This window comes from Delphinus delphis, chromosome 5, assembly GCF_949987515.2.
Source record: "Delphinus delphis chromosome 5, mDelDel1.2, whole genome shotgun sequence".
In the NCBI taxonomy this organism is placed as follows: domain Eukaryota; kingdom Metazoa; phylum Chordata; class Mammalia; order Artiodactyla; family Delphinidae; genus Delphinus; species Delphinus delphis.
Window position 1 is genome coordinate 107,739,263 of NC_082687.1, and position 14,852 is coordinate 107,754,114.

General features: G+C 44.8%; 1 protein-coding gene and 1 non-coding gene across 3 annotated transcripts in view; one reads left to right on the forward strand and one right to left on the reverse strand.

Annotated features, from left to right (window-relative positions):
- The first annotated feature begins 388 nt into the window (after positions 1 to 388).
- Positions 389 to 14,852, forward strand: part of HADH (hydroxyacyl-CoA dehydrogenase) — a 47,562-nt gene continuing 33,098 nt past the window's right edge. For both annotated transcript variants that reach the window (XM_060012860.2, XM_060012861.2), the window contains exon 1: positions 389 to 653. In XM_060012860.2, coding sequence (XP_059868843.1) covers positions 522 to 653 — 132 coding nt within the window. In that variant the 5' untranslated portion in view covers positions 389 to 521. The remainder of the gene's footprint in view (positions 654 to 14,852) is intronic.
- On the reverse strand, positions 11,047 to 11,180 carry LOC132426358 (small nucleolar RNA SNORA43). Its single transcript, XR_009519656.1, has one exon. It is a non-coding gene; the product is annotated as a small nucleolar RNA SNORA43 (small nucleolar RNA).

The following is a 14,852-nucleotide window of genomic DNA, read 5'->3' on the forward strand; positions in this document are numbered from 1 at the left end:
TTATGGTGACACGTACGGAAGGTGCTCATTTTGAGCTTCCTCATCACTACAGCCAAATAACACGTATTTATTCGGCGCCGAGTTATGCACAAGGATCAAAAGGGAGAAGTTAACAAGGCAACACCACGGACTTCCCCTTACAAGGGGCCCGTGGCTTTTGCGAGGAAAGGCTTGCACTGGGTCCGGTACCAGAACACTAACCACTCAACGGCACACGACCAGCTGCGTCGACAGCCCGGGTAGACCTGCTCTGCAGAGGAGGGCGGCGGCCCGCCCCAGTCCACGTGAGCTTGGACGCCGCGCTCGGACGTTCGAACGCCGTCCCTGCGGCCTCCGCCAATGGGGAAAGCGGGCCTCGAGGCTCCGCCCCCTCCGTCGAATACGTCACGGCGTCGCCCAGGGCGCGCGGGCCGCGGGGCTCTTGGGCTTCCGCCTCCAGAGGTCTGCTCGCTCTTAGGTGTTGCGTGAGGGAGTATTCTCCGCCAGGTCTTGTCGCTGTTGCCGCTTTCGCCGTCTGCACCATGGCTTTCGTAACCAGGCAGTTCGTGCGTTCCATGTCCTCTTCGTCCACCGCCGCGGCCTCAGCGAAGAAAATCCTCGTCAAGCATGTGACGGTCATCGGCGGCGGGCTGATGGGCGCCGGCATCGCCCAGGTGGGCAGTCCTCGGGCAGCGCTCCCCGCTCGCTTTGCTGCCCCACCCTGGCGGTGCCGCGACCCGGCGGGGGTTGTCAGGCCCGGAGGCCAGCGTTCACGCGAGCCCCGCGGAATTTCCACCCCGACCCTCCCCCGTGTAGTTGAAATGTCTGGGCCTGTTAGTCTGCAGTCCCCCAAAGATCTAGTGTTCTTGGGCCGAGCCTCAGTTTACGGCGGTTGGCTTCCAGAGACCCGCACTGCGATGTTTTAATTTTATTAGTTTTTTATAATTCTGCAGCCGTTGTCAGAGCAGTTTTCTGCTCTCTAAATGGTCTTTTCTCCTCTCCCAGTGTGTGCTTGCTGAGTTACAAAGAATAATAGTAGTCAGCACTTTTGCAGCATTTGGTAACGTTACCTAATCGGCGCTTGTGAGGCGCTGGGACTCCACCAAGTGCTGCGCAAGAAGTCTTTGACCTAGTGCCCTCTGGCGCTGGGTAGAGTGGGAGGGGGAGGCAGAGCGGTTGAGGGCTCTGAAGGAGTCGCTAATCTCAGTGTGCATCTTCAGGACTCCGCGCGGTTCCAACTAAGCTGTCATTCAGGGTCAGTTGTGCAGCTGTTACCTAGGTACTGTGATCCTTGTGTTTTTACTGATTGGGTTTTAGCGTTTATATTCCAACTCGTATTGGGGAACCGTGATTTTCATATCCTAGCTGATTATATGCTTAGCATGTCGGCCCTTTGTTACTTGTACTGTTGGACCGGGGAGGCATTTATCTAATTTTTCTTAGGGGAGAACTCAAGTTCAGTGGCTATGATCGTGAAGGAGTTTAATTTTTGTAGTGTCTGTTTCCAGCCAAGTCTATGCTTCTATGCTTGCTTTGTAGAAAAATCTTTTCTTATTATTATATATCTTAAAACTTCCCAGACTGCAGGTTTTTTGCAACATATTAATTTGATTGCATTTTCTTCTAAAATCTGTATTTCATTAATGTTTTATCCTTCTGACTCCCATTTCTTCTCAGATCATGTTTTTGGACATATATTGCCCTTTTTATTGTGTACATGCCCTGGCTGCTGGGTTATGGTGTCCCATTAATCTTTATTATACGTGAGATGGGAGAAGTATGTCCTTTTAACATGAAAGTTTATTATACTACATGATACTTAAAAGAAAGTTTAGGTTGAGTGCATTTGTATCTCCCTGCTCCACCCAAATCTCCCTATGCTGTGAGAGTGAGATTTGTTGTATATCTCACAGGTATACAGGGCAGGTATAAAATACCTCACAGGGCAGGTATAAAATAATGTATTTGTTTAAAAACATCTAAACAACATCTTAGTGACAAGGTATTAGGGCCTTAAGCCCCCAATAACAATATAGGAAATGGGTCCAGAAACTATTGTTGATGGTCCTTTGAAGACATCAGTGGAAGAGGATTAGAAACTAAGTAGAAAGCATCACTTCAACTTTTGTACAAATTCAGGTTGCTCAGTTCTTGGAGTACTGTATCCACTACTGGCCCAAAAAGTGTTATGTTGCACAAAAAGGCACACACGTAACACCTAAAATTATGGGTATGGTGTTGGAGCTTTCATCTGAGAAAGGAGGGAGGAGATTGACAATGATGGGCATTCAGACTTGTGGATCAAATCCTTGAGTAGTTGGACCAGGGTGGCGTGCCTTTTGAAACCTAAGGGGTAAAAAAGAAAGCTATTTACCCCACACATTGGAAATATAATGGAATTGTCATTCAAGAAGTTGATAAGGACCAAAGATTTAAATAGTGGACAATCCTAGGGAACGGTAGTTCTGTCCTTACATAACAAGGTTTAAAAGAGCCTCAGCCGCTGTAGGTGACAGCTTTAATCCTGTGGAGGGGAACCGCACTTTCCTGCATTATATCTCTGTGTGCCACTTTCAGCCAGTTGGTTGGTTTCGGCTGTTTAGCTGATCCATTTTTGTACTCCATCCTGCAGCATGCTGTTCGAGGCAGTACTGCCTCATTCTTCATGCTCCTTGACCTACAGCTTTTGTCACAGGGTAAATCTGTTTTGCTTATTTAGTGCCACAGCTATTAGTTGGTGTGGTTTGACTGTAGATTGGATCCAGTTCACTGTGGGGAATTGGGATGGTCTATGCTGGCTCTGTGCTAACATGGAAAAGTTACTTCTGTGCCTTGCTTTACTAATCTCTGAGGTAGGACTAGCCTCCTGGGAGTATGGAGAGGATTGAATGAAGTAGCACACGTCAAGCACTTAGCACAGTGGCATCTAGTAAGGTCTCACAGAATGTTAGCTGCCTTCAGGGTTATTACCACCTTGGTGTTATCCTTGTCCTTTTGTCATTGTCCCCTCATGCCACTCCCATCTCTGATCCTTGCTGCTATGGTAGGCCTGTGATGTTAAGATGGAGAGCACTGGTTTTGATTCTGTTCCATCTTGCTTAATCTTGAAGGCAAATGCCAGTTGTTGACTGCAGTTTGTTCAGGGACCTCTGAAAAGAGGGAAGGCACTTTTTATCCTCCTTAGTAAAGCCTTAAAAACACAAGCACAAAGTAACATCTAAGTTTATGCTACTAATTCACACTTAGCTTCACTCTCCAGAACTCTTTCTGAAGTAGGGTTTTTTTTAATTAAAAAAAAAATTGGGGGTGGCACCAGGTCTTAGTTGCAGCAGGCTGACTCCTTAGTTGTGGCTCACGGGCTCCTTAGTTGTGGTACATGTGCTCCTTAGTTGCAGCCAGCAGGTTCCTTAGTTGCAGCTCACGGGCTCCTTAGTTGTGGCATGCATGTGGGATCTAGTTCCCTGACCAGGGATCAAACCCGCGTCCCCTGCATTGGAAGGCGGATTCGTAACCACTGCACCACCAGGGAAGTCCCATGAAGTAGTTTTAATTTTAATCAAGGTGTAGTTCTGTTTACATTTTTAATATTTTAAAAAAATTTATCATTTTTGCCATATGTTCCAGTTCATGCTGAGTAGGATAAAAAAAAACTGAGTAGATTTTGTGGGAGCCTGACACATTTCTCAAGCAATTAAGCAATTTAAGACGAGTGAGGTTTGTGTTTAATTATACATAGTTGATCAGAGCACAGGCCATTTGTATATTTGTATTCTCTAAGAGTATCTACTTTGCCTGTCATTACTTTTGCTTGTTTTAAATTAAAAAAACAAAAAACAAAAACTGTGGGTTAATATTTAAGTAAGGTTAACTTGTTGTGTGTGTTTGCCCATTATTCTGACTTGGGTCTGATTGCCAGTTTATCTTCAGCTGGATACTTAGGCCAGCAAAGAAGCTTCCAGCAGTAATTGACCCTTGAGTGGGGGACAGGTTGGTTTTTGCTTTGTAAAGAAGGGAAAAAAGGAAGAAGTTATTAGCTGTGCATCTCTTCAATTTATAGAATGAGTCAGAGCTTTGCTTCTTGCATTGCCTTTTTTTCATATGAGGAGCCCAGAGAGCTTATAGCTTTTGTTAATTTACTAGTGAGAAGCCAGTGGGCTTTCTGGGAATGGCATTTTAGGGGCTGGATTTCTTGGCTCTCTGGTAACAACCTTACTTTTAGTGCACTATACTTCTTTGAGGAAGTGAGAGTTTGCATCTAGAAGGAGATTGGAGCTGAGTTCACACCGAAAGCTTTTTTATTTGTTCTTCTTAAAGAGCAAAAAGTGCACATTTTTTCTGGGGAGAGCTCCCTAGGCTATTAAAACAAGGGGAGGGGTATTCTAAACTACAAGTACACGTTTCCCTGACATTTGTAGTACTCTGCGATGCTTGATGAGGACTCAAGTGGATAGGAAGTCTTCTCCCCAGCCTCTGCATTTGTTTGCCCATCTCCTTTTTCCTGCCCCCAACTCTGAACTTTCTGATGCTGAGTAGAAGAATGATCAGAGTTGCTTTGTGTTGTTTAGCTTTATTCTTTTCTGTCGCTACAGTGAGTATGCCTCTGTTGAAGTTTGTTTGAAAGCAGTGCAGTGGCCTAGGAGAAGTTTTAGGAGCACAGGAGGTTGGCACAGTCACATGGCTGTAAGCTCTCATTTTGACTCAGAGTTCTTTATGGAGGGAATAGTTGTGTTTTGTTTTGTTTTGTTTCTTTTATTTTTGGCTGTGTTGGGTCTTCATTGCTATGCACAGGCTTTCTCTAGTTGCAGGAAGCAGGGGCTTCTCTTGTTGACGAGCACAGGCTCTAGGCATGTGGGCTTCAGTAGTGTGGCACGCGGGCTCTAGAGCACAGGCTCAGTAGTTATGGTGCACGGGCTTAGCTGCTCCACGGCATGTGGGACCTTCACGGACCAGGGCTTGAACCCGTGTCCCCTGCATTGGCAGGTGGATTCTTAACCACTGCGCCACCAGGGAAGTCCCATGGAGGGAATAGTTTTATTCCCAGGTGTTAACTTTGTCCTCAAGGGTACGGGGTGTGTGTTTGTTGTGAAGTTCTTCCCTCATTTACTGTGTTGTTGCTCATTTCTTTATTGGGCTGTTCTCTGATATCCATGATGTACTAGGACAGTAAAATCAGCTGCTGTCAGCATGTTAGTCTTTGGACTTGGGGTGTGGCTGTAGATGCTGTAGAAGAGGTAGGGCTGACGGGCAGAAAAATGAATGCCGTAGAATATGTTTGGATATTGTAGAGCAGAAACGGTACCTCAGTCAGGTTTTGGGTTTTCTCTGCCGTTTCCTAGATCCGCCTCACTGTTATCTGCCCCTTTCTTGAGTTTCTCATTTCCTTTCCTCCTCCTTCTCTCTTCTCCCCATATCTGCCTTAGGCACATACCTCACTGCCTAGCTCTCCTGGGACCACAGGAAGATAATGCTGCTGCTTTCTGTTCTCTGTCTCCCTCTAGGTTATGCTGACTATGTGATAGTTTCCGCTCAGTGGTGGTCTCATGCCTGAAAGTGAGCAGGCTGTAAGGTGCCTGCTGGAGTTTGGATCCCAGCCCTTCCTCTCCTGGCTGTGGAATCTTGGGCGAGTCTCTTAACCCCTCTCTGCTTCTTCCCTTATCTACGAATAATACTTAGTGTTCTGAGAGTTCTATGAGCTAAGTGCTTAGACTGTACTAGTGTTTTCAATGGTAACTGTTCAGTAAATGTTAGCTGCCTTTATGTAGCTCCATCAGCTGTAATCTGGTGATGACTTCTCTTATTTTAGATTCTCTTAACTGTCTTTGAAGATATGATAGGGAGCTATGGAGAGTTCAAACAGTTCTAAAGATTTTAAGACTAATTGTGTGGGCTGTTGAGAGAGATAATCTTAGTGCTTTGTTCACTTGTATTTGGGTATTACAGTAAGTTCATAGTCATAAAGCATTTGCAACAGAGCCTGACACTTAAAAAACACTCTACAGATGTGACATTTTTTTTCTGTTCCAAGCACTTTAATGTCTCTGTCATTTCATGTGACCATTATGATATTCATCCCTGCAGAGATGGCACTTGGGGTCAAGGGTCAGAGGCAGAGCAGGGCCTGGAACTCGGGTCTCTCAACTGCTCTTCTGCTTGCTGGAGATCCCTGTGGCTGCAGTGACCACAGTTCTACCTGCACCTTTAGCCTCTGCTGTCTTGTGGGGAGAAGTATGGCTTCCATGGGCAAGGGGATTTTTTGTGGGTATCTGGAATCAGCAGTTATCAGCTTGACCTCTCTTCAGCTCTAGATTCAAAGTTAGAGTCACCTGCTAGTCATCTCCATGCTCTGGTACTATCTTTCTGCCCATAATAGACTCAAATTCACCTGGCAAGACTTCTTTGTTCTCTCCAGCTTTCCCAAAGAGTTTCCTCCCTCTGTGATTGCCATTGTTGATCTTCTAGCCACTTCATGCACTCCAAAGACAGGGTTTCTGTCAGAGTGTCCACCATACAGCAGAAGGCTCTGAGGCTTTCCTCCGAGGAGAACTGTTTCCCCTGTTCTTTACTTTGTAATTCCTAGACCAGGCGTTGATACCTGAATTGTTGAGGAAACATCTTAATTGGTTCATTTCAGCAGAATCTAATAGGAAAGAAACACTCATCCTAATAACCATTGCCATATTAATCTTCCGAGAGAGCAGTTTGGAATTGCAGCTCTCTCCTCTACTCAGAAAGTGTGCATCCTGGCAACATCTTTCAGAGATTCTTAAGTATAACTAAGAGTTGGTTGATGCCACTGACATGTCCAGTTATCCCATCTCCTTTCCAGAATTTGTGGGAGATGGGAGTGGAGGGTCCAGGGAGAGAATTTATTTTCTCTACATTACCAAACCCAGATGCTTACTGAATTTAAAAAAAAATTGTGTATTTAACAGGCTCACTTAAAAATTGAGGCACATTTCCTTGGCTTTTTAGAAATGCTATTTAAAATATAAAAATCTCAGTTAAAAAAAGAGGCCAGCCAATGAACTTAACTGTTTTAAGTACAAACCACCTATCTGTGGTGGTGGTCGAAAGCCTCAATGGAATGCCTTTTTCTGATTGTTGAAGTTTGTGAAGATAGCTTGTGTTGATGGCAGAGTTCACGGCATTGCACAGAGACAGTCATAAACCCCGACTTGCCAGCTCTGAGAGATGCAACTGATTTATGACTTTTTTCCTCCCTGGATCAAATCATGAGAACCAAGGGCAGGCCTAGATGCAAAGGCACAGCAGCCTCCGGGGCGCAGCAGCCTCATGGGGAGCAGCGACTCCGTGTACTTATTCTGGGCCAAACACTTACTCTGAGGATCGAGAAGTCAGAATTTGCGTTTGGCAGATGGTACATACAACTTTGCCGTTTTTCAGAGAGAATGTAATGTTGATGAAATGCAGCCCTCCTGTAGTGTAGGGGCACATGGAACATCTCACTGGACCAGTTGATGTAATTCTCACAAATTCTTCACTCAAATTACACTTCAGAGAAGGGGCTTCAAATCTGGTGGTATGTTTGCAAAAATAGAAAAATCCAGCAAGCTTCTGCTTGGCATGCTTCCTTGGCCCTGTGGCTGGAGTACTCAGGGGCTTTGACAAGTGTGCTGTTCACTGGACCTATTTTTACAGCTCTGAGCACCCTTGTCCAAAAATATTTCTCTCTGGCTAAGCCTGCTTTCCACCAAGGCTAGAGAAGTCATAGAGCTGAGGACATAGCCTTCAAATAAAATTTTTTCCATTGCAGACTGCTTGTCCTCAAGGTCTTACAGTGTAGGTCACTATCACATAAAACAGGAGTTCTCAGTGGGTTGATTCAGATTATTTGCACTCAGATTAAAGTGCCAGGGAGAGTCCTCCTTATTTATTGAAAAAATAACATGTCTATGGGAGGAGGGAAAAAGACCTCTTTATTTTTGTGATCCACTCTTCCACTACCATCTCCTCAGAAAGCTAGGGATAATTTATCACTGAATAATTTGAGAAGAATGAGTGTGATTGATTTCCTTGCAAACAAGACACATGAAATTCTTTTCTAAGTAAGAGAAAATTCAATAATTAATTAAAATCAAATCAGGTGTGAATCATCAATATCACTCTTATCAACAAACAATGCTGATAAGCTGGTACAAACCACCCCAAAACTTTAGACTTCAGTTTACAAAGCAACACTATAAATCAGTAGGTTTCATGCCTTGACCAGGGGTCATTGTGGTGCAGGAACTTCAGCAAAACAACTCAGGCTAATTCTAGACCTGCTGGAATTAACCGGCACAGCACTGTTGCTGTGAAGAGTCATGGTCCTGTCTTTTGACATACATGTGTGGACATATCTCTTGGGTGAAATCACAATTTCAGTTTCAATTACAGTCTTGCTGGATTACAAGATATGAATATATTTGACTTCAGTAGATAATGCCAAACATTTTTCCAAAGTGGTTATACCAGTTTACAGTTTTGCCTTCAGGGTATGAAGATTCTCTTTGCTCTATAGGATTATATTGTTCCTTTCAAGTTTAGTCATTCTGGTGGGTGTAGTGACATTTCATTGTATTTTTATTAGAATTCCCTGCTTACGATACTAGTGAGGTGAACCTCTTTTCACATGTTTATTGGCCATATAGATATATTCTTGTGTAATATGCTATTAAATTTCATTCCTGTTTAGCTCTCATGTTGTCCTTTTTTTTCCTAATGGATTTTTAGGAAATGTTTATAGATTCTGATTATGAATTCTTATATTCATATTTCAGATATCTTCAGTTCCCTGCATTGACTTTTAATTTTCTTTGTGGTTACCATGGGGCTTACATACAGCAACTTGTACAGTCTATTTTAATTTAATAACGACTTAAATTTGATCCCATTCTAAAGCTCAACATTAATACCCTCCTGCCATTTAATGTTTTTGATGTCACATTTTACACCTTTTTATCTTGTATATCCCTTAACTAATTATTATAATCATAGTTACTTTTACGACTTTTGTCTTTTAATATTCATGCTAGCTTTATAAATGATTAATCTACCTTTACTATATATTTACCTTTCCAGTGAGATTTATTCTTTCATATGTGTTCTTGTTACTAATTAGTGCCCTTTCTTTTCAGCTTAAAGTCCCTTTAACATTTCTTGTAAGGCTGGTTTAGTAGTGATGAACTCTTTCACTCTGAGCAATAACTTTGCCAGGTAGAGTATTCTTGGTTGGAAGTTTTTTTCTTTCAGCACTCTGAATGTATTGTGCCACTCCCTTCTAACATACAGAGATTCTGCTGTTGGTCTTACTGGGGGTTCCCTTGTGTGTAGCAAGTTGTTTTTCTCTTGATGCTTTTAATATTTTCTCCTTGTCTTTTTTTTTTTTTATTCAACACCCATTTATTCTCTAGTTCTGCCCACTATGGATGGAGACACCCTCCTTGAAAAGGTGTTAAATCCTTCGTTCACTTTAGCACCTTGTGCTGAAAACACGTGTTCCAAGGTTTTAACTATGAGATCCACATTCTTAAAGCATTAATTCTTAAACCTCATCTAGATTTCTCCCCCTTGGTTGTGGGGAGATGACCCAAACACAGCGAAGAACAGCTCAGGACTGTGGGCTCTGCTCGCCCAGAAGACCTTGCAGTTCCCCTGACCACCCGGCTGGAGCCAGGATTAGGGCCCTGAGACGAGGGGTGCCTGCTGGGCTGCCACCACCACCACTGGCCCCAACTCCTGTCCTCTTCACTGGCTTGCTGTCACCTTTAGTTTCCCTGGAGTTTGGGGATTCCAGACCATCTCTGCTCACACTTCTGTATCACGCCTGCTGCCTCAGCACTGCTGATCCACACCAAGGGGGAAAGCACACAGAACTGCTTTTCAGCACACCAACGTTCCACACAAAAGTTATTTGATAAGCCTGCAGGTTCTTTTTCATCAGAAGACATTCCCAAGGCCATGACTTCCCTGGCTCTCCACTGCCCTTGCCGGCAGACTGGGTGTGCGTGGACTCCGTGCTGTGAGTCAGGCACACACCCCCCGGCTCCACTCCGGTGCACTGTCCTGCAGAACTGAGGATGGTGTCCTGGCCTCATCAGCAGGATCTGTCCTGAAGCCAGTCCTAGAGTGACAAGAGCCACACCTGCAGATCTATTCCACTGACCAGCTGCACAGGACCGAGCTGGGCCCACGGACCTGAGAAATGGAATCCAATCCGTGAATCACCCCCAAACCATATTTTCTATAGCAGGTTTTGTCAGCCTTGGCCCTATCAGCATTTGGGACCCTGTAGCTTTACTATGGAGCTGTCCTGGGCACCACAGGACATGTAGTTACAGCCCTGGCCCCCACCAACTAGATGCCAGCAGCACCGCTACCCCTTTCCTGCCCTGCACATTGCCATGTGCCCTGGGAGGGGGACAAACTGCCCCTAGTCGAGAGCCACTGACCTACAGCTTTTGTTCAGCCCTCCAACTTAAACATTTCGGGAAATAGCAAAATGCACTCTCCGCCCGCAAGGAGACCAGGACGCCCCTGGTTTGGATGATCATTTTATAGGGTTACATTTGGCCCATCGAGGGGCTCCACACAGGGGCCCCACTTCTGCCTCATCAACAGGACAAATGCCAGGAGCGAACCTCTGGCCTTCCTTCCAGAGTGACACGTCTCAGGGTCCTCAGAGCACGAGTGCTTGTGGACCAGGTGGCTCTGGGCCCCCCTCGCCCCCACCTAGGACCCTGCTCTGAACAGGGCCTGGAGGCCCTACAGGGCCTTGATACCAGCTCAGCGGCCCTCAGCCAGGGATGCATGTCACACTTGCCCAAGGATTCCTAAAAAGTCCTCGCCAGACAGACCAACAGAACAATCATTTCCAATAAGGAGACCCTCTCCTGGTCAATCCCATTGTGCCCAAAGCTTGCCATATGGTTGTACACATATCTCATTTAATTCTCGCGACGAGCCTTATTTTATAAAGAAAAAGAATATCAAAGTGTTCAAGGGCCTGCGCACAGCTCCCACTGCAAGTGCACGTGGAAACAAGGTGCTTTCTCACGCAGCTTTTGGTGGTGTCTGGCTACAAAGCATTCTAAGCGCCCACTCTTCTGAGCACTGAGCGTAGAAGTAGCCGCTTCCTCTCTGCCCCAGCGTCACAGGTGCAGCAGGGCAGCCGCACCCGTGGTGCCAGCAAGTCCGGCATCTGCAGGGCAGCTCTCCTTGTCTTTCACTTTTGACATTTTAATTATAATGTGTCTTGGTGTGGGTCTCTTGGGTTCTTCTTATTTGAAACTCTTTGGCCTTACTGGATCTGGATGTCTGTTTCTTTTCCCCAGGTTAGGGAATTTTTCTGCCATTATTTCTTGGAATAAGTTTTCTCCTTTCTCCCTCTCTTCTCCTTCTAGGACACAGTAACGTGAATGTTAGTATACTTGATGTTGTACAATAAGTCTCTTAAGCTATCTTCACTTTTTTTCATTCTCTTTGTGCTGCTCTGATTGGTTGAGTTTTATGCTTTGTCTTCTAGTTGACTCATTCTTCTGCTTTATCTGTTCTGCTGTTTAACCTCTATAGCTTTTTTTTCAGTTCAGTTATTGTATTCTTTAGCTCTGTGACTTCTGTTTGGTACTTTCTTTATTTTCCATGTCTTTGTTGAAGTTCTCCCTGTGTTCATCTATTCTCCTGCTCAATTTGGTGAACATCTTTATGACCACTACTTTGCACTCTATCAGGTACATTACTTGTCTCTGCTTTGTTACGGTTTTTTCCTGAGGTTTTATCTTGTTCTTTCATTTGGAACATAATCCTCTGTTTCTTCAGTTTGCTTGACTCTAAACGGTAGAAGGAACAATCACGTCTCCCAGCCCTGAAGGAGTGACCTCATGTAGAAGGTGAACCCTGTTGTTCATCCCTGCCTCAGCTCCTGGTTGTCTCCAACCTCTGTGCTTATCCAAGTACGCTGTTATGTTTTTAACAGCTCTTAGTAGTTGAGGATATGCCAAGTCCTGTTAATGTCCCAAAGGGAAGAATCTCAGCATCTAGATTCAGGCCACCTGGAAGCCAGGCCCTCAGGCATCAGCTTTTAGAAGTAATTAGATACATACAGACCTTGGAACCTTAGGCATTAAAGCCCCTCTGGCCACCAGAGCCAGGTGATCTGGAAGTGTTCCCTGAGTGGCAGCCACAGAAATTAGGGCACCGGATGAGTGTATAAGCTCTTTTCTGGTAGCCCTTTAAGAACTTTCTCTGTTGGTTACAGTCCTGTGGGAACCACAAACATAAACCCCACTGACCACCAGAGCCAGGCGATGTAGAGGTGTCCCCTGGCAGCAGTAGCAAAAAGTGGGGTGCCAGATGGGTATGAGCTCCTTTCTGGGTGACACTAATTATTACAGTCCTACGGGGCCAGGAATGCAAACTCACCTAGCCTCCAGAGGCAGGCAATCAAGAGGCACTGCTTAGCAGCGGCCGCAAAAATTGGGGCACCAGACACATGCAGAAGTTTCCCACCAGGAGACACTGGTGCTCTGGAGAATGGCACAGGGAGAGCGCAGAGGTGGTGCCTACCGGTCTCCATACCTGGAGAGTGTTACAGCCGGCTTCTAGATGTGTGTGTGAAATTAGATGCCTGCCCTTCAGGCTGACGCTTTAATATAAGCAGGTCAGCTTCCTTTATTTTAAGTCTGGTGTGATCAGCTGCCTCTGAGCTGGGCCCTGGGGTGTGTGAACCCGAGCACGTGAGCCTTTTAAGAGTGGCTTCTCAGATTGCTAGAGTCTTGTGGGCCTTGGGACATGAACCTTGTTGGTTTTCAAAGCCAGAAGTTTTGGAGGGTCATCTCAAGTGTATGACCCAAAAGTTGGGATGCCTGATGTGGGTGCAAGCCCCTTGCTCTTCAGGGAGAAGCTCCAGGTTCCAAGGTCCCTCCCTGCATGGGGTTTATGATGAGATTGTATCCCAGCCTCTCCTACCTACCTTGTGGTTTTCTTCTCTTTTGCCTGACGTGTAGTCATCACTCAGCCCCTCTTTAGGTTTTTTTAAAGAGGAAATTGTTCCATATGTAGTTGTAGACTCAGCGTGTCTATGGGAGGACGTGAGTTCAGGATCTTCCTACTGTACTGTCTTGAACTGGAACTCCAGTATAGTTATTTTCACATTATGAGGGGAGGCCCTAAGCAACCCTATGAAGAGAGCCTTGGACCTTCAGGAGACCTAATCTCATCTTGGCTTTTCCCAGCAGATGTATTTATTCAGTCAACATTTCCTGAGGGCCCACCCCAGCCATGCAGGGTCTATTCAGCCGACAAAGATAGAATGACATTTAGTCAGAATCCAGGAGTCGGGGAGACAGCACTTAAATGGGTGATCATCACACACCATGGTGGGTGGATGGTAAGGGTATGCAGGGGTATTACTGGAACACAGATGCTGTGCCTGGGACGAAGAGGATCTTGGGGTGGGGATGCTTAGTATCTGGAAGTGATACTCAGGCTTAGTTAATAAGGGGAAGTTGGGGAGGAGGCATGGGCAGTACAAAGTCCTGGAGGTGAGAGGCAGTAGTAGCAGGTGTGGGCAACTACGAGCCTTGTGGTGGTCTTAGAGTCTCAGGCGACGGTGAACAGCATGTCTGGAGAGGAGGTGGGTCACTTTCCTGGAGGGCCTTGCATGCCATGTGTAAGAACTTTTATTCTGTGGTCATGGGAGCCACTGAAAAGTTTAATGGAGTTAGTAATGTAGACAGAAGTGCCTTTTACAGAATTATGTTTTGGATAGAACACTTTAGTGCCTGTATGTGATCTTAGGTGAATAATTTTTTTGCTTTAGTTAATGTTTCTTTCTCAGTAAAATGAAGGTGTTGTGTTGGATTAAAGGTTTTGTGTGTGTGTGGTAAAAAATACATAAAGTAAGACATCATTTTGACCATTTAAAAATGTACAGTTCAGTGGCATTTAAGTGCATGCCTGTTAAGTAATAACTCCCTATCTCCCCTTCCCCCAGCCCCCGGCAGCCATTGCTTTACTTTTCGGTCTCTGAATTTGACTGTGTTCTAGATACTACCTATAGGAGGAATCCTACAGTATTTGTCCTTTTGTGACTGCCTTATTTCACCTAAAAATCTTAAAGGTTCATTTGTGTTGTAGCATGTGTCAGAATTTCTTTCCTTTTTAGGGAATAATATTGCATTGGAATATTTTTAATGGCATCATATTCCATTGCATGTCCACACTACCTTTTGTTTTTCCATTCATCCATTGATGGACACTTGGGCTGCTTCCACCTTTTGGTTATTGTGAATAATGCTTCTATGAACATGGTCTGCAACTGTGTTACAGTTGTAACTGTGTTACAGTCTTGCTTCAGTTCTTTTGGGTATGTACCCAGAAGTGGAATTGCTGGATAATATGGTAATTATTTTTAATTTTTTGAGGAACTGCCATACCATATTCTACAGTGGCTGTACTGTTTTACCCGTCAGCAGTGTGGAAGGGTTCCAATTTCTCCATATCCTTGCTAACACTTATTTTATGGTTTTGTTTTTGTTTTTGTTTTTTTAATAATAGCCATCCTAACAGATGTGAATAGATCAGAGGTTTTTACACTATGCTCTGACTGACTTTAGGGTTAGGAGTTCAGTGAATCTCCTTGGTGGTTCCCAAAGCCCTCTTCCTTGACCCATACTTTATGTATTGTTCTTCTGTATACATTCTTAGGAGGAAGGATTTCATGGCTAAAAAGTGTGAAAGCCACCACACTGATCTTCCTGCTCTAAAAATTGAGGATCTTGATCATCTGTAGCTAATAAAGCTGAACAGTAAATACTTTTGCCAATCTCTGACCTTGCAGTAGTTGAGAAATTAAGGTGCCTCACTTTCTCCCT